Consider the following 19,207-nt stretch of genomic DNA (forward strand, 5'->3'; position numbering starts at 1 on the left):
AAAATTTCTTTATTTTTTGGATTAGAGATTTATCATTTTAATTGAAAATTCATCTCATTGGTTGAAAATTCGTCTTTAATGTAGAAAATAAATTTTTTTTTTGTTGAAAATAAAATTTTATGAATTTAAAGAGTTTTATTTCATCATCTTATAGTAATATGCTTTATGGAAAAGGTTGATCCTTTATTTCTAGTAACTTGATTCATGACTGACATGTGTTTGATCAAGTCTCGTTCCAAAGAGGACAAATTCAAATCAGATCAGATTCAGTCAGATATCTTGTTTATCGCCTCCGAAACTGTATTATAGAAAAGTCGTATTTTTTTCTTCAAAATTCAACAACCTGGTTGCAACTTTTTATTAATAATTGACTAAAAGACCTTTCTTGGTTGAAGAAATGACCTCTTCAGTTTAAAAATTAAACTATCTTGTTGAGAATTATTATTATTTTTTTTTTAAAAATGAATCCACTTGATTTAAAGTTGAACTGCTTTTTTAAAAATTCCTTTATTTTTTGGATTAGAGATTTATCATTTTAATTGAAAATTCATCTCATTGGTTGAAAATTCGTCTTTTTGGTGGAAAATAAATTGTTTTTTGGTTGAAAATAAAATTTTATGAATTTGAAGAGTTTATAATAATATGCTTTATGGAAAAGGTCCATCCTTTATTTCTAGTAACTTGATTCATGACTGACATGGGCTTGATCAAGTATCGTTCCAAAGAGGACAAATGCCAGATCTCTTTTTCATCGCCTCCTAAACTGTATTGTAGAAAAGTCGTATTTTTTCTTCAAAATTCAACAATCTGATTGCAATTGTTTATTATTTCTTGACTGAAAAACCTATCTTGTTTGAAGATTTACCTCTTTAGATAAAAATTGAAATATTTTGTTTAGAATTCGTTTTTTTGTGTGAAAAATGCATCTACTTGTTTTAAATTGGAACTACTTTGTTAAAAATGATTTAACTTTTGTAATTAAACATTCATCATTTTATCTGAAAAGTGGTCTCTTTTTGGTACAAAATTCTTATTTTTTTGTGAAAAATTAAACGTTTTAGGTTGGAAATAAAATATTAGGATTTTGAAGAGTTTCATTCGATCATCTTATAATAATATGCTTTGTGAAAAACATCAATCAAATTTGATTCATGAATGTCACGGGTTTGATCAAGTCTCGTTTTAAAGCGGACAAATAAAAGATCTGTTTTTCATTGCCTCCTGAGGAACCTGAATATAATTTAATCTTTATTGTGTAAAGCTATATAGACTTTAGTTACTTGATTTTCGTTATTTTTTTGTTTTTTAAACAGCTAGGTATTGTCGATTCAAAATTTCCTTTTAAATAACAAAAATTCTGTTGAAACCCGATAAGTAAATAAGAGGTAGACCATATTTTATTCTTACCTTCTGCCACACGGTATACATCCTGAAATACCCTTAGATCCCTCTCTGACAAGAAATGAACTTCATTTTGCCTCTTCTCTGCTTTTTCCTGAAAAAATAAAGTCAATTAATATGGCTGGCATGAAGTTTCGATTTTAAATGAACAAATAAATTACAATAAATTACGAAAAAACTAGAGACTTCATTTTTTATTAAAAACTTTCTATGTCATATGGGAATCTCGTGAATATTGAACGAAAATTTCCTCTAACGGTAGCGCCTTTTCTCTAATCAGTTTTTTAGTCATTTTTATGTTAAAAAAAAAATTATATTTAGATAATTTTGAATTTTTTTTTTGAACGCTTCAGTACTTTCTACTGATAAAAATACACAAGAGAAACCGAGAAAAAACTCAAAAAGATCATAAATTTAAAAACAGTTCAACAGAAGTGAAAAGAGCTCAAGTCGAAAAAAAAACATTATAGAATAAAAAAACAAGAATAAATAAAATGACTTAACGAAAATGAGAAAATTATGAAGAAAACAATTTTTTCACTATTATTATGACAGTTATATTTTTGTTTGATATATTTTATGGTTAGCAGCTTCATTATTTGATTAAAAATTAACTATTTTGTTAAAACTCATCATTCTTAATACTCATATTTTCGGTTTGAGAATTAAACTATTGTGTACAAAATTCGTCTTTTAAGTTTGAAACTTCAACTATTTAGAAGAAAAATCAAATAATTGGTTGAATAATATTATTTTTGGTAGAAAACTTATTATTTTTGGTTTGAAAATTAAACTATTTTGTTGAAAATTCGTCTTTTTGACTCTCACATTCAAAAATCATAATTTCGGATTGAAAATTCGCCGTTTTGGATTGAAAATTCAACTATTCGGTTAAAAATGAACTTTTTTTTTTGAAATTCCACTATTTGTTAGGAATTTTAACGTTTTCGTTACAAATTCAAATGACTGGTTGAAAATTCATATTTTTTGTTTAAAAATTAAACTATTATATACAAAATTCGTTTTTTTGGTTTTAAAATACAAAGGTTTAGTAGAAATTTGAACTATTTTATTGCCAATTTAAATAACTTTACTATTTTATACTAAATTCATATTTTCAACTTAAAAATATAACTATTTGGTAGAAAATTTAAATAATTGGTTGAAATGAACTTTTTTGTTGAAGATGCATTTTTCTTCTGCTTAACATATCAACGCTTTGGTAGCAAATTCAAATAATTGGTTGAAAATGAACTTTTTGGTTGAAAATTCATCTCATTGGTTGAAAATTCTTCTTTTTTTTATGAAAAATTAATTTTGTTGTTGAAAATTCATCTGTTCGGTTGAAAATAAAATATTAGGAATTTAAAGAGTTTCAATTTGGAATTAATATTAGCACCGAGATTAATTTCATTAAAAAGAATTTATTCTCATATTCTCGTGCAAACATATCCTGTCTACGATGTCTTAAAAATTTTCAAAATTATCAAATAAATCGTTTAGAAAATACTTGAAATTGATATTATGAAAAATTGAAAAAAAGCTCTTCAAGCGCCTTGTTTGCTGATGTCTTGAATTTCTCGTTATGATTATTAAAAAAAATCGAAACCTTGTAAAAAAAATTGAGAAAAGGGGAAAATGGGGTCAAAATTCACGAGTTTAGGCGCTTTAGGCGATCTTTCCAATTCACGGAGGAAACAAGGCGAAAAAAGGAAGAAAAACCTTCTTTTCCACATTCTGATAATAATACATCACTACATGACACTAAAATTGATTGCCTATAAATCTGTTGGTATTTATAATCGCTACTCTTTTTCTTCAAAGTCCAACATGTGTTTTCTTTATGGTCTGAAGGTAATTTGTCTACAATAAACGATAAAGAAGCACTATGGTCTCAAAAGTTCATAAATGATTATGCACCGTGCAAGTGCGGAAGTCGAAGCCTAGAGTAATTAAATACAGAGCTGTATACTTCCGTTATTTCGAACCTGTCTGGCGACCAAAGCCATAAACGATGTGATCGTTTCTGGTCACGTCGTAAGTTACCCCCATGATGTGAAAGACACTCATGATTGCAGAAAACAGTTACAAACTTACTATCAGGTAAAGTAATTCCTGTTACTATTCTTCCAAATAAACGAATACATTGAATTAATAGATTATACTAAATTATTTATAGGGGTTTCCGGTTTTATTCCGGTCAATTGTAAAGAGTTCAAAATATTTGAATTATTTTAAGCATTTTAAGAAATTTCAAAGATTTGGAAAAGAGGATTTTTGCAAAAAGTTATAATTCTGAGTTGGATCATCGTAGACAATTTTGGGTCATAAGAATTAGAATTTTGAGTTAGAACAGGAATTTTTAAATCCTCTTCTTCTGAAAAAGAATTAAGATTATTTTTCCGAATTTACGTTCCATATAAAAAATTCTCTGTTACGAAGCACACAATAATCCGTTGCGGAAATTCGTTTTTACAAGTCACAATTACATTTATTTCCAAAAATGCCCTGTTCAAAGTCAGAATTATATTTATCCACAATATTTTCTATTATAATTCAGAAACATAGTGACTCCCTTTTTTCTAAAATTTGTAAAAATAATGTTGCAAATTCTGGCGAATTTTTATTTGCAAAAAAAAGATCTGATTCAAGTAAATTCTGATTCGGAAAAAGGCATTTTCCAAATCTGACGAATTCTGTCTTGAAACAGGGATTTTTTTCGTAAATTCCCTTCTTAGAAATCAAAATCAACATTATTATACAAACTTTCCCGATTCATTGCCAAAATTACCTGTACAGTCATAACTATTCAAAAACTTCCCTGTTTCAAGTCAGAATTATATTTAATTAAAAAATTTTCTGTTATAATTCAAGAGGTTCAAATTCTGACAAATTTTTATTTTGCTAACAAATTTTTCATTCAAACAAATTCTGAGTTGAAAAAGATAATTTTCAAGCTCTAGCAAATTCTGACTTGGAAAAGGGATTTTATTATTAATTACTTTTCTACAAATCAGAATTATAAAACCAAACCCAAAATTATAATTCTATGTAGGATTTTTTTAAATTCCCTTCTTCTAAATCAGATTTTTAATTCTTTTCAAAAATTCCCTGTTCCAAGTTAAATTTATAATTCATAACAAAATTCCATGTTTTAGAGTGAACCTAAAATAAAAATTATAATTCTTTGCGGAAATTTGCAGTTCTATAACCCAGAATTATAATTCATTTAGAAAATTTCCTCCCCCAAAGTAAAATTTTGAATTATTTTTTGCGTCAATTGACTGTCCCAAAGTCAAAAATATAATTCTTTATGAAATTCCTTCTTCAAATGTCGAAATGATAATTTTTTAAGGAAATTTCCTGACCTAATTGTGAAAATTGTATTTAATTACTGAAATTACCTGTCCTAAACTTAAAATTATATTTATTTTCTACCTTTTCAATTATAATTCAGAAATATAGTAATCAGAATTTAAATTCTTGAAACAAATTCTTTAAGGGAACTTACTATCTTAAAGTAAAAAATATAATTCTTAAAGAGATTTCCTGTTTCAGTGCGAAACTCAAATGAAAAGTATAATTTTTTACGGAAATTCGCAATTCTAATTCAGAATTATAATTATTTTAGAAAATTCTCACTCCCAAAGACAACATTATAATTCTTTGCGTCAATTCTCCAAGTCCGATTTGTATTTATTTTGTAAAATTTCCTATTTCTCTCAACTAGACACCCTGCATTAGGTAAAAAATGTTCTTCTTCTTGCGAAATTAATTTTAGGTCAAAGAAAAATGTCTAGAAAAGTTAAAAAATGATTTATATATATAAAGTGAATGATTTACTCGGAATTAGTTGCATTTTCTTAAAGAAAGTAATTTTCTCCCAATTTAGCAACTTCATATCTCGGGAGTGACTTTTTATTTTTTGCTTAAACTGCAAATTGTACTTTTTATCGTGATTCGCAACCGTGCCTGTTCGCCTTTTGTTTTATCTTTAAATGGTGATTTTGATTGTACACAATGTTATTTTGCTCTCCTAAAAAAATTCGATTTGGCTGCATATCTAGTTTCGTACTGCAACCCTTCATATATAACTTACGTTTAAAAATTGAAGAATGAAAAGGTTAAAGTAATATGTCAAGGATTAGTGCCTCCTAGGAATTTATTTAATAATCCTTCCAAGATATTTTCAACACGAGACTGTTTGGAGTCTGTTGTTGCTTGTCAGTATGTATGATCTAGAAATTATGCAGCTATCTGTTAGAATTCCTGTTAGTACCTAAGCTGTAATCATAAACTAACGTAAAGATTTACTCAAACAAGAAACCGTACTATCTTGAAATGCTGAGGATTTCATCGCTTGAATAATACATCTTTATGAACTAGAGAGGTATTATTTAACCCCGGCAAACTATCATGAGACAAATTGTTTTCGAGGGCAGAGCACTTTCTCTGCAATCTTATTATTTGAGAAATATTAGAATTCTTAATAAGCTGTATTATTGTCACAAGTGAAAGCAGTTCACCGTGTTACGCGAAAAGATTTACAAATTCTATCTATTATGCATTTTGTGGACAGAGTGAAAGTGAATATTTTTCTGCAAAAAGTGGAAACTAAGATTAGAACTTTATGTAAATCGAGTATGCAAATTAAAAAGATTATAAAATAAATTTGAAATTAATATTAAAATAGATTAAAAATCAGTATTCGTGTAGGAAGTAAAAGATGCCATTTCTTGAGTCTTTATTTTTTCCAATTATTGTTTTTTTTATCTGCATGACTCGAAGTCGGCTTCTCAGAATGACAATACAAGTTTTTAATTATTTTATCTTAACTTTTGTGACGTGAAAAATTGTGACAATGTCAGGCGTTTTCACTGCAAAAAATCATTCTTTGTTTGGTAATATTTATTCTGTCTCTTGATTTGGCCTTGACTTTCTGGTGGAATGTGGACCTTACAACTTTACGAATATCGAGTGGCGATATCAGAATAGTGGTGTTACCGGTCAATCGAGATTTGTGTATTTTAAAAGCTACTCATGACTCCGTTTTCAATACCAGACGAAATTTCAGTTTCGATTCCAAGATCGAATGAATTTTTGCAAGAATTAAATCGTAAATTTTAAATGACGGATTAAAACTGATGTTACCGTATAATTAGAGTTCTTAAATTCCCGAAAATTTAAGTTCAGGTTATATAACCGAGACTATGACAGAATTTAGGAGAATTTAAGAGAATTTATGAGTTTTAACAATATTTTTATTGTTCTGGTTATATCAGCGGTTGAATATACATTATTTTCTAGCTCAGACATATTCAAGAATTAGTGTTTCATGCACTTTAAAATTTTCAAATGTATAAAAAAAAGGAAATTTCAAGCTAAAAAATCATTTTTGTAAAAAAAAACGCGAATTATTAACTAAAAAAGTATTTTCCACTAAACAGTTAAATTTTCAACCAGACATAATCCTTCAATAAAAAAATCACAATGTAGCTTAACTTTGACCCAAGTAGTTGAATTTTAAATTAAAAAAGATTAATTTATAATAAGATAATTAAGCTTTTAATCAACGACATAACTTTTCAACTTAAAATATAAATCTTTAATGAAAAAATTGATTTCTTAACAAAGCGATTCAACCAAATGTTTGAAACAAATTAGTTGAATTATCAAGCAAAGAACAATGATTATTAACCAAAAGTTATATTTTCATACAAAAAATGAAATTTTTTCTATAACAGATGAAGTTTTAAATCAAAACGATAAATTTTCAAAAAATAGTTGAATTTTCGTATGAAAAAGATTTTAGTCGAGTTTTTACGATAAAACTATTAATTTTTTAACAAGATATAATTTTCTACTAAAAAAAATCAAATTTCAAACCAAAAAGACAAATTTTTAAACAAAAAGGATGACTTTTTGACAAAATTGTGGAATTCTCTAGCAAATAATTGCATTTTTATAAAAAAATATGAAATTTATCTTAAAGCAAAAGAATTTATTACAAAAAAGTTGAGTTTTCATCCAAAAAAAGATTCCAGTTAACTCAGTAACATCAAAAATTGAATTTTTGTAAGCAAAAATTAAGTTTCTATGAAAAAAATTGAATTTTCAATCCAAAAAGGCGAATTTTTTCAACTAAAAAGGATGAATTTTTAACAATATAGTTAAATTCTCTACCAAATAGTAGCATGTTTATCCAAAAAAGATCAATTTTGTACTAAAACAGATGAATTTGTAATAAAAAACAAAATTTTTGTTTATAAGTGGAACTTTCAAACAGAAAATATTTTAGTTCATTTTTCAATGTCAAAATATAAATTTTAAACAAAAAGTAAATTTTCTACGATATAGTTAATTTTTCAAGAAAATAGTATGATAGCTTATTTTGTAATCAAACAGTTGCATTATTATCAAAAATAGATTTAATTTCTGCTAAGGTAAACTTTAAAATAAAAAAGATAAACTTTCAAAAAAAGAGTTGAATTTTTAACCGAAAAGTTAACGAAAAAATGCAATTTTCTATTAATTAAAAAAAATTCTGAGATTTTCATAAATTCTCAGAGAATTTATTTTTCGGTTATATATTCTCGATAATATTCTCATTCTCGTTACCGTTCTCGAACTAATATAACCGGCTCAGAACTCTACGTATAATCATAATTTAATTACTTAATAAATAACGCCCATTGACTACTTTATTCAAACATTTATTGATTCTACGAAATTAGTAGTTACGTGTTTGTCATTTTTATGAAAACATGAAAGAGTTCACAGAATATCAAAATTAAAAGTAGTGCTTTTTAGCATTATTCTATTAATAGTGTATGAAAAATACAGTGGCCGTTTTAATCGAGGGAAAAAATCCCAGAGTATTTTCTGGTTCGTAAAACCTATTCATGGCTATTAAAATTGAAAAATTCGAACTTGTGAAGTTGATATTTTTTAAAGTCAGCAAAATATGGCCCTCTTGCGTCCCTCAATAAAAATAAGAAAAACAAAAAATGGCCTCTCCCAATTCTGAAAAAAACTATTTATCGCCAAACTTTCCTTCCTTACAAATCAATAAAAATGTTTTTTTTTTGTTAAATGAAAAAAACTCTCCCAACTTTGAAAAACGTGAAAACAAAAAGTTCCTCTCTTCTAACTTAATATAAATCTTCAAAATAAAAAAATTGCTTCCAATTCAGAAAAAAAAAAATCAAAATTTCCTCCCTTTCAACTCGATTGAAATCTTAAAACAAAAAGATGTCCCTCTTCAAATTTATAACTGAAAGTATTAAAAATAAAAAATTACTCTGCTTCAATTCAAAATTTTTTTAAATAAAAAATTACCCTTCAATTCAGAAACAAACAAACGAAATTTGGTTGCTTCCAACTCTATAAGAATTTAAAAAATAAAAAAAATTCCCCCTCTACATTACTTTAAAATAATTTGAAACCAAAATGAAGATAAGAGAATCTTCTTTGAAACTCAATACAAATGTTAAAAAGGAAAAATGGACTATTCGAATTCAAACATAAATAATCAAAATTCCATCAGTTTCAACTCAATGAAAATGTAAAAAATTCCTATATATAAATAAATCCTTTTAAATTGAATTATTTTAATTTTAAGTCGTTTCAAATTAATAATTTATACGTTGTTATTTATACATCAAAATTCCACACTTTCACATTCGCATACAAATCTTTTTTCATGGAACAATTAAAATTGTAACTTTCAAAAATTAAATTTAGCTCTCTAAAATTTTAACGGCTCAAGGCTTTCTACTTAAAAAAACTTAGTTTCAAATTGTTTCGTTTTAAACATTTGATTCATAATTGCTCATTTTCAAATGAACAATAAAATATTGTGAAATGTTACAAAATTTTTCTGGCTTTTAATTGAAAAATTTCAAATTAAATGGTTTAAATTTGTTAAACCACTAAGGCTTTCGAATTGCAACAGTTCACTTTTTAACTTTAAAAGCAACAAATTCTTTTTTAACGAAATGATTCATAATTTAAAAAGTTAACAGTTTAACCAAACAAAAAAAAACGAATTCTTAGCAAAGTATTTACACTTTCAACTAAACAGTTAAATTTTCAACTAAAAGAAATGCATTGCAAAAATGAATTTTTAACTTATAATACGAATTTTCAATTAAAAAAGTTCATTTTCAACCAATAAAATGGATTTTTAACAAATTCGTGTAACTTTTGACGAATTACTTGAATTTTTGACCAAATACAAAGTAATTTTTAATCAAATATTTAGATTTTAAACAAAATTATTGAATATTCGACCAAATGGTCCAATTTTAAACCAAACGACGAAAAAAATTAACTTTTAACCAAAAAATAGTTAGATTTTCTTATTGGGTTATTTTTTTTAGGTTAGGAAATCTCCACTCTTTAAACCTGAAATCTTTTCCCCACAGCTTCTTTTCAGAAATCACTATTTTGATATAAAAATACCAAACTAGTCTGCAAAGTTAAAACAAGCGATATAATTAATTATTAAAATATAAGAAAGTTATATGAAAAACATTCGTTTCCTCTGTTAAGTGGACCATATGGTCTCATCGTGTGAATTTTTGCAGATGCTGAGTGCATTTTATAAAACATAGTATTCATTTCCACAAATATATATTGATAATAAATACCTCTTCTGAAAGTAAATATCCTTTAAAATGCGTGACATTACGAAGAAATATATGTAAACAAACAAAATTGTTACGATTTGTTGTGACAGAATCACAGTTATTGTCAATTCAAAATCCATAATTCAAAGGTGACATCTGTCGACTAGAATGTGAAACACGTATCCATCGATTTTGACCAATAGATCTCATTTTCTTTATAATAACAATTTATTTTAATTAATAATAATAAAACTGTTATAAAAGTTGTGCAGAATAATTCTTAGCTTAATTAACTATTTTTACAGTACTAAAACATTAAAAATTCATAATGAATTGAGCTGTTTATAACAATATTATTTTTTGAAATTAACCAATCACAGGTCTCGTATTTTTGCTGCTTGAAACCCAAGGAGTTGATGGGCGTGCGAAAATTGCAACGAATTGCAACAAATCCCAAAGTTCCCCCTTTTTCAGGACTTTCAGACTATTTACCGATCGTTATAATGACGTTTTCCCATTGCAAGTGGTTATTTAATTAGATTCCAATAATCGAAACTATGGTTTTTTTTTCCTCAAAGAAGGTAATTTTAACAGTGTGTCGCGTTTTATTATCACTATCAAAGTCGGTTTTTATGTTCATTCAATTTTCTTCAAGTTTTTCCCAACGAAAACAGCGCGATTCAAGTCATAAATCAATCACGAGATCAGCAATTTTGAGGTTATTTCGTCTGGCAAATCTAAAACTAAGTGCACCTAAGTGAGTGCGCGAAAATTCATATTGTATCAAATTTAAATAAGAAATAGCAAATAATTATCTAAGAAATAATTAAATCGGGAGATTTCGTCAAGAATTTAAGTACTTCTTGATCGGGTGGGAAAAACAGACTTTTTGAAATTGGCCAATCAGAGCTTAGATCTCCAATTGCTAAGTAACGAAGACACGTTGTGACATGTAACGACTGCAGGTCTGCAACGTCGAGAACAGTCACGAACTTTTAAAAAATTGGAACAAAAATACTGTTTTGAGTAATTTTTGACATTATTCCCGCATCACAGCAATGAATTTTTAGAGTCCTTAATGATTGACTGATGCATTGAAGTAGTTAATTGAAATTTTTTTCGCGGGGATTTTTTATCGACAAAATCCATCGATCTCGAGTTTGACGTTTCGAGCAGCGTTTTGAGTCGATCTCGTGCTTCAAAGAAAGTTTGATTTAAATTCATTGTCGCGTATTTTTTAAACGTTAAATTAGTGTTCTTCTTTCAGATAACATTTTTTATTTTCGTCTAAAGCCTAAATTTCCTCCGTAGTTCAAGTTCGTCCTATACCTCGATTATGAGGTTATGTTCTCCTGTGAATAGATGAAAAAGTCGTCTCCGCTATTGTTAAAATCAGTGTTTAAAACATTTTATTTCGGAGTGACGAGCGCATAAAGCAGAGTGGCCGTATGTGAGAGAAAACTTGAAAATCAGGGAAAAGTCTGGGCAAATTAGAGAACTTCTAAATAACTGTCAAGAAAAATAAAATTTGAAATTGTTTTATTCTGTTCATACTCTTAGATAAAAATGCGCTTGGTCTCCAAAAATGTTTAGACCGCATCAAGTTCATAGCATGCCTTTCTCCTATGAGCAGAAACTGTCAAAAAATATTCAACAAAAAATAAAAATGTGGGGTTTCCATATTTTTTCCATATTTTCAAATGTTAAAAAAAAGAAAAAATATTTTCTGGGAAACCTCACCTTTTTTATTTCCTCCAGCATTTTTTTTATACTTTCTGCTTGAATAAAGAAGATATTCTATCAGAAGTACAAATTAAAAAAAAAAGAATACTGTACAAAAAAGTGTGGATTTTTAAAGAATATCTACTTTTAATATTTTCATCAAAATTGCCGCCATTTTGTTAATTTTGAACTTTTCTAAATTTTAAGATAGACTTTGAAAGAGAGCGGAAAAACTCATTAGAATTAGAGAGAAAACGATAAATATTTCGCTTAAATAAAAAATATTCTATTTCTTTCTTTTCCAGTAGCTTCCTTTTCGGGATTACATTGCTAATTAAAAATTTTATTATTTGGTTGTAATAATCCTCTTTTTGGGTTGAAAATTCCACAACTTTGGTCGAAAGTTAACTTTTTTGTTGAATATTCATAATTTCGTGTTTAAATATCAACTAGAATCTTTTTTAGTTGATTTTTGTTTTAATTTACCTTTTGGTCTAAAAAATCATTTCATCTCTTGGTTGAACGTTGAACCACTTTGTAAAAAAATCACATTTTGTTGACCATTAATCATTTTACTTGAAAACGGATCTCTCTGGTTTCAAATTCGTTTTTTAAAATTTTGTATTGAAAATAATTTTTTAACTAAACATCCTACTATTCCATATCTTTTTGAATTTTTTTTTTCAATTGAAAATTTAACTACTTTCGTGAAAGTTGAACCACTATTAAAGAAGTTTATTTCTTAGGCTGAATGTTAATCTGTTTGGTTAAAACATTGTCATCCTTTGGTTTAAAATTAATTTTTTTAACTGAAACGGCACATTTTCAATCAGTGGTTACAAAAAAAAGATCTTTTCTAATTGAAAATTCGTCTTTTTGGTAGAACACTATTTATATTTTATGATTGAAAATTCAACAGTTTTGTAGAAAGTTTTGACTTTTGGTTGAAAATTGTTTTTTTTTTTTTTTTTGTTAAAAATAGAACTGCTTTGTTAAAAATTCATTTTTGGGGTTATTATGGATTCATCATTTTAGTTGAAAATTCATCTCTTTGGTTGAAAACTTAAATATTATGTTGAACATTATTTTTTAAATTGAAAATTCAACCTTTTTGGCTCAAAATTTAAATGTTTTTATTGAAAAATCAACTGTTTTTAATTGAAGTTTTGTTCATTTTTCTTTGAAAATTCTACTATTTCGTTCGAAAATTCCAGAATTTAATTTTAAAAAATTTAATATTTTGTTGGAAATGTATTTATTATGTTGTTGAACTGTTATCTTTTTTGGTCAAAATGATTTTGAAATTGGATTCTGTCATTGTTGTTTTTTCGTGTACAGAAGACACTATGTTAAAAATTCTGCGAGGTTTAAATTATGGACTTTGAATATTGATAATCAGGGAAAATAAAAAATTTGCCAAGAAAAAATCAGGGAATTTTGAAAATAAAGCTTTGCGGCCATCCTGATAAAGTAAATAAATACAGAGCTGATAGTGTGGTCCTCATGCTGTTTGTCACGCTTGACTCAGCAGTGCTTCTCTCTCGGTCTCGCGGCTTCCCTAATCATTAATTGCGGAGGATGGTAATTCTAGGAACTCACAAATCCAGTTTACGGAAATTCAGGTTCCAGTGTAATCTAGAATCTTAAGTGATGAACAAGTAGTGTTTGTTGACTAAAGTACATGATTAATAATTAATAGTGCATCTAACCGAGAAAAATTGGCGCTTATTCGGCGATCACCGGAAATGTCACAAGAAGAAACAGTTTAGAATCCTAAAAAAGGCAACGAGGTGTTTCGTGCTGGAGTTATCGGGAACAGATGGCCGAGCTGGCATCGGGTAAAAGTGAGTACATTAGAATATACATTCAATTTTCAATATGTATGAGAAACTATGTAACACAAGATTACTATACACTTATACAGTATACCAACCAGTATAGTGACTGCGTCCTCGCGCTCACCTAGAAATGCATTTCACAATATTATGCTAATTTGGTTTAGTCACCCTCGATCAGCGCGTGGGGTAGACGTAGGAACAAAACGCCAGTGGCAGTTGAAAAAATCTTGGAACAATAGGCACTGGCAATTGGGTGTTTCGTCATCAATGATTGTCCTATTGTTGGTACGAGAGGAGACTATAGGAGACTTTCCTCGCTTTCCTCGAAGACGAGAGAAAATCAGTAGGAAAGAATATTTGTCAGTTGCAAGGCCGACACGGTCCGTTTCGTGTTTGATTTTCTCCTTTGTCCATTGACCACCAGTATGACCTATTTGCATTTATAGATTTATTTTCAATTACCATTATTGGACCACGGGAACCTATCTTCCTTAAATTCATTATTTATAATATGTTTCAGGAAATGTTCCGAAATGTTTTAAAAATGTGGTCAGGGAATTATGAAAAGACAGTTAATTTAAAACTGATCAGGGAATGTCAGGGAAACCCGGAAAGAGTCATGTACCAGAAGTTCTGAACGTGAAAATGAACATTTTTTACTGATGACTGAAAAGCAGAAAAAGTGCTTAAATTTTTGTTAATTTATAATGGAAATAATTTATTATTGGAACATAATTTTAATGTATATTTTGAATGGCCTTTGGAACAACATTTATGGGTAAAAATATTTCGTTTATTTGAACGTTCGGAACTTCAGCTACATAAAAGTGCCCCGGAGTTTTCGATAAACTGAATAATAGAATCTAACTATTTTTGGTTGAAAGTTAATTCTTTTTAATTAAAAAGCTCTTATAGCAAAAAATTCTAGTATTTTGTTAAAAGTTTAACTCTTAAGTAGCAAAATCGTCTTGTTGATCTGAAAATCTAACTGTTTTGTTGAAAATACGTGAATATGGGTTAAAATTTCAATTAGTTTAGTAGAAAGTTAACTATTCTATTTTCGTTTACAAATTTATCTCTTTCAGTTGAAAATTCTTTTTCGCTGTTAAAAATTTCTCTTTTTGGGAAGAAATTTCATATTTTGCATTGAAAATTCAACTATTCGGTTAAAAATTCTTTTTTTTTTGTCCAAGATTGATTATTTTAGTTGAAAATTCATAACTAACTATTCATAACTATTTTGTTACACTTTTGTGGTTGAAAATATCAACTATTACATCTTTTAATGAACATACTTTTCTTGGTCAATAATTCTACTATTTTGTTGAAAATTTTGTTGTTGTTGCAAATTTTTTGTTTGTTTGAAAATTCAACTATTTGCTTAGAATTTAACTAGTTTGTAGAGAATTTGCCTGTTTGGATAAAAAAAATAAAAAATTTGATAGAAACTTTTATTGTCTTTTAACTGAAATGTCTTTCTTGGTTGAAAATTCAACTCGTTGGTTGAAAATTCTTCTGTTTCTTCTGAACTCAACTGTTTTTGCCTTAGAAACGAGATATTTTTTGCTTAAAATATCAGCTATTACACATCTATTGTAGAATTAAACTATTTTATTAAAAATTAAAAAATATTTTTATTTTTAAAAATATATCATATTTAACTCTTTTGTTAATTTTTTTTAAATTCAAAATTCAACTATTCTATTATCGGTTAAAAATTGATCCTTCATTTGAAAATTTTTTGTTGTTAACAATTAATATTTTTGGTAGAAACTTTATCTCTTGGGTTGAAAATTCAACTAGTTGGTTAAAAATTTATTTTTCCTGGATAATTCGTCATTTATTCATCAAGATTCATTCCTCATTTAAAATTCATCTCTTTTTGAAAATATTATTTATTGGAATTAATATTTTTTTATTTAAAATTATAATCTTTCTAAGTTGAAATTTCAAGTACAGTGAAACTCTTCAATAGCCCTTCCGAGAATTAACGCCGCGCCGCAGGTAGGTGAAACAGGAGCGGGCTATAATGAGTTCGTTTCCATCCACCGTCAGCCCCAAAATCGGCGCTATAAAAGAGTTATAGTTTTATAATTTTAGTCGAAGCTTCATTTTTTCGTTGAGATTTTGTTTCTTGATTAATTTCATCGTTTTTAGTTCAATTAAATTATTTTATTATTTTATTATTGTATTAATAAGTACAATCTTTTTTTTTTAATATTAATCATAAAATTCAACTATTTTGTTGAAAATTCGTTCTTTTGTTGTTGGACAAATGGACATTCACATCTTTTAGTTAGAAATTCTTTTTTTGTTTCTTAAAAATTGGCCTTTTCTGCTAGAGAATTCATATATTGGGCTCAAAATTCAACTATTTGGTTGAAAATTGATTTTTTTTGGTCGAAGATTCATGATTTAAGTGAATCTTTAAAAAATTATAATCTTTCTTGGTTGAAATGTCAACTATTAAACTTTTCGGTGAATTTTTTTTTTAATCCTTTTGGGTTGACATATCAACTATTACATTTTTTTATGAACAATCATCTTTTTTGTTAAAAAATGTATCTTTGTTTCGTTTGAAAATTCCACCATTTGATTAAAACATCATCTTTGTAGGTTCAAAATGTGCTATTTTGTTGAAAATTAAACTATTTGGATGAAAGCGTAATTATTTAGTTTAATTTCGTCTATTTTGTTAAAGTTATGTTTTTTAAAGAAAATTCAACTGTTCTGTTAAAAATTCCTTCTTTTTGGATAGGAAATTCGTCTATGTGAATTAAAATTTTTTTGGTTGAAAGCTCATTATTCTTGGTTAAAAACTTCACTCTTTTTTTTTAAATTCGTCTTTTTGGCTTGATAATTCAACTCTTCAATTGAAAATGTAGCGGGTTTTGGTTGACGTTAATACATTTTTTTATTCGACCGTTTGGTTGAAAATTCATTTCTTTTCGTGGAAAATTAATCTTTCTCCTTCATGTATCTTATTTTTTATACCAGAAAAAACATCATAACGGTCAGGGTAAATGAAAAACTGGTCATATAAAATCGGAGAATTAAATCAATTAAAATATTACAAGAGCACTGTCCTAACGAAAGCTAATTTATTATATTAATTTGTGTTGTGAGGCATGAGTGCTTTTTATTGTCATCTGACTGTGCCTAATCGGGAACATGATCTCAGAACACAGACCATTCTTTTTTTTCGATGAGTCTGCGGATAACATCAGCGATTGAAAGTATAACTTGACAAGTCTCGTCAAGAAGTATGCATCTGAAAAGATTATATTTTCATATGAGAGACGTGATTATGAATTGCATAAGCAGCTTGTATCACCGCGGTTGAGCAGCTGCTTTCTCTGTCTGACCTGAATATCTGCTCGATGAAACCCTCATTCTCTGACGATCCACTACAGTCCACGTCTACCTAGTCTGGGGCTTCCAGACACCCCACTAATGAAGACTCATTCATGGAAAGTAAGGCTCTTCCTTACATTAAAATCCGAGTCACTTTTGATCTGATCTACTAAATCTCACATTTTTACCGTTTGGAAAATATTAGTTCGAACATTTCTTAACTTGAACCGTTTAGCTCGTTGACGAAAAGTTGACAGCAATTGTTTAAAATGTCCTCAGTGAAATAATAATTAACGAGTAAATCCCATTAGCTAAAACCATTCAGTTAGAAAAGTTTACACGGTGATATGATTAATAAGTTTTAAATCTTCAAAGCAGTTTCGTGAATTGAAATTTTTTATTGAATCCTTCGAGTTATTTGAGGATCACAGTTTGTCCCATTTTTTGCCTTTAAATTTGAAAAATCCCTTGAAACATCTCAAATAGAAAATGTTTACCCAATGAATCCTCTGCCCTTTTTTTACAATTTTAAAAAATCAGTTTTTCAGATTGAGTGATTGTGAAATGTTTAAACAATTCAAGTAATTTATATGTTTGACCTTTTAGATATTGAATCTGTAAAAAAAATTCATTCAGCTAAACTTTCCATTGATTTTAACTTCGGTTTTTTTACATTCTCATCATTTATGATTGAGAAAGTATTAGAATTGTCGGAAATTTGACATCATAGTTTTTCAACGGATCTCCACGTTTCGAGACCCCCTAAATCCGAAAATCAAGTTTTTACGTGGCGTCGAAAAAATTCTATGTACGGGTATTTATAGTATTTAAAAGGGCAAACAATTTATGCTAATTGAAAGAGTTGTAGCTCTTGATAAAGAAAAACATTGCTTTTTGAAAGCCCTACAAGATTATCATAACACATTTTTGGATTTTCTTGGAAAATTGAAAATTCAAATTTTGATTGAAGAAAAAATGATGAAAAATCAAAAATTCCATTTTGTGGCCAAACTCTGTAGCATACGAAAAAAGATGAATTAACAAAAATTGTTTGACCAAAAAAGATCTACAATTTCGTTAAGTAACATTTCGTCATAGGACGCGTACCTTTTGTTTTATTCGTGAAAAATAACATTGAAAATAAAAAAATAAAATTTTAAATGTGTGGAAAAACGACGAAAGTTACGAGAAAAAAAAAGATTCAACAAAACCTGTTTACAAATGTCCGTCGGAAATCGAGCGCTCAGCGCGAGTGTCACGATGAGAATGTGTACATCAAAGCCTACAGAGCTTTGAGAAAATCTTTGACCATACTTTTAATTAATTAGACAATTTAGAGTATGAAGACGCATACAAATATTGCTATCTAAAAGAGATCTTTTTAATAAATTTTTATTCAAGCATTCCAAATGCAAAGACTAAATATCCGAACGCGAAGCGCGAGGAAACCCATTATCGAGCGCGAAGCGTGAGATTCAACTTTCGCGCGCCACGGGCGCGCTTAAACTTGCGAACTAAGCGAGTCGCGCCTGAAGAGAATGTGCCCGCTAAGCGGGCAGATTTTTTTATTTAAACTAACTTTAGTTCAGGGCCTAACATTTTTAGCAGTACCACAAACATACTTTGAGTAGTAGTTCGAAATCAAAATATGCAGTGTATAATTAATTTTTTAAACCAAATTTTCAGTTTTCTAAAATAATATTTTAATAGTAATAAAAATGAACTTATATTTTTATTTAAATTGTTAATATTGAATTTATAAATTATCAGTGAATTTATTTATGCCATTTTTCATAGTCTTTTCTTTTATTCACTTGTTTTCGAATTTTTTTCTTTACAGAAATTTGAATTTGAAATTTAATAGCTATAATACAAGTTCAACAATTTTGATCAAAAGTCATCAACTTTTTTGTGTTAAAATTTCAACAATTTGGTTGAATTATTTTTATTACTTAACTAAAAAATGTTTCTTTGTTGAAAATTCAACACTTCCGTTAAAAATTCATCTATTTCGGCAGAAGTTTGATCCTTTTTAGTAAAAACCGCAACTGTTTGGTTGAAAATGTAAATATTTTGATAAAAATTCAACAATTTTGTTAAAAAATACTTTTTTTATAATTTAACTATTCGGTTGAATATGAATTCCACTTTTGGTTGAATTCAATTACTATTTACCTGAATTTAAATTTTTTTTTGATTTTCCATTGAGAATTCATCTTGTTTGTTGAAAATTCAACATTTTGGTTAAAAGTTGAACTTCTT

General features: G+C 27.8%; 1 protein-coding gene across 2 annotated transcripts in view; it reads right to left on the reverse strand.

Annotated features, from left to right (window-relative positions):
• Positions 1–19,207, reverse strand: part of LOC117172149 (unconventional myosin-XV) — a 169,953-nt gene that overhangs the window by 141,526 nt on the left and 9,220 nt on the right. Inside the window, exons 1-2 of one of the 2 annotated variants that reach the window (XM_033359950.1) lie at positions 10,053–10,129; positions 1,408–1,495 (exon numbers count right to left, since the gene is read on the reverse strand). In XM_033359950.1, the coding sequence (XP_033215841.1) occupies positions 1,408–1,428 (21 nt within the window). In that variant the 5' untranslated portion in view covers positions 1,429–1,495; positions 10,053–10,129. Of the gene's footprint in view, positions 1–1,407; positions 1,496–10,052; positions 10,130–19,207 lie in introns of those variants that run through there. The other variant, XM_033359949.1, reaches the window with a different exon arrangement.

This window comes from Belonocnema kinseyi, chromosome 4, assembly GCF_010883055.1.
Source record: "Belonocnema kinseyi isolate 2016_QV_RU_SX_M_011 chromosome 4, B_treatae_v1, whole genome shotgun sequence".
Lineage (NCBI taxonomy): Eukaryota > Metazoa > Arthropoda > Insecta > Hymenoptera > Cynipidae > Belonocnema > Belonocnema kinseyi.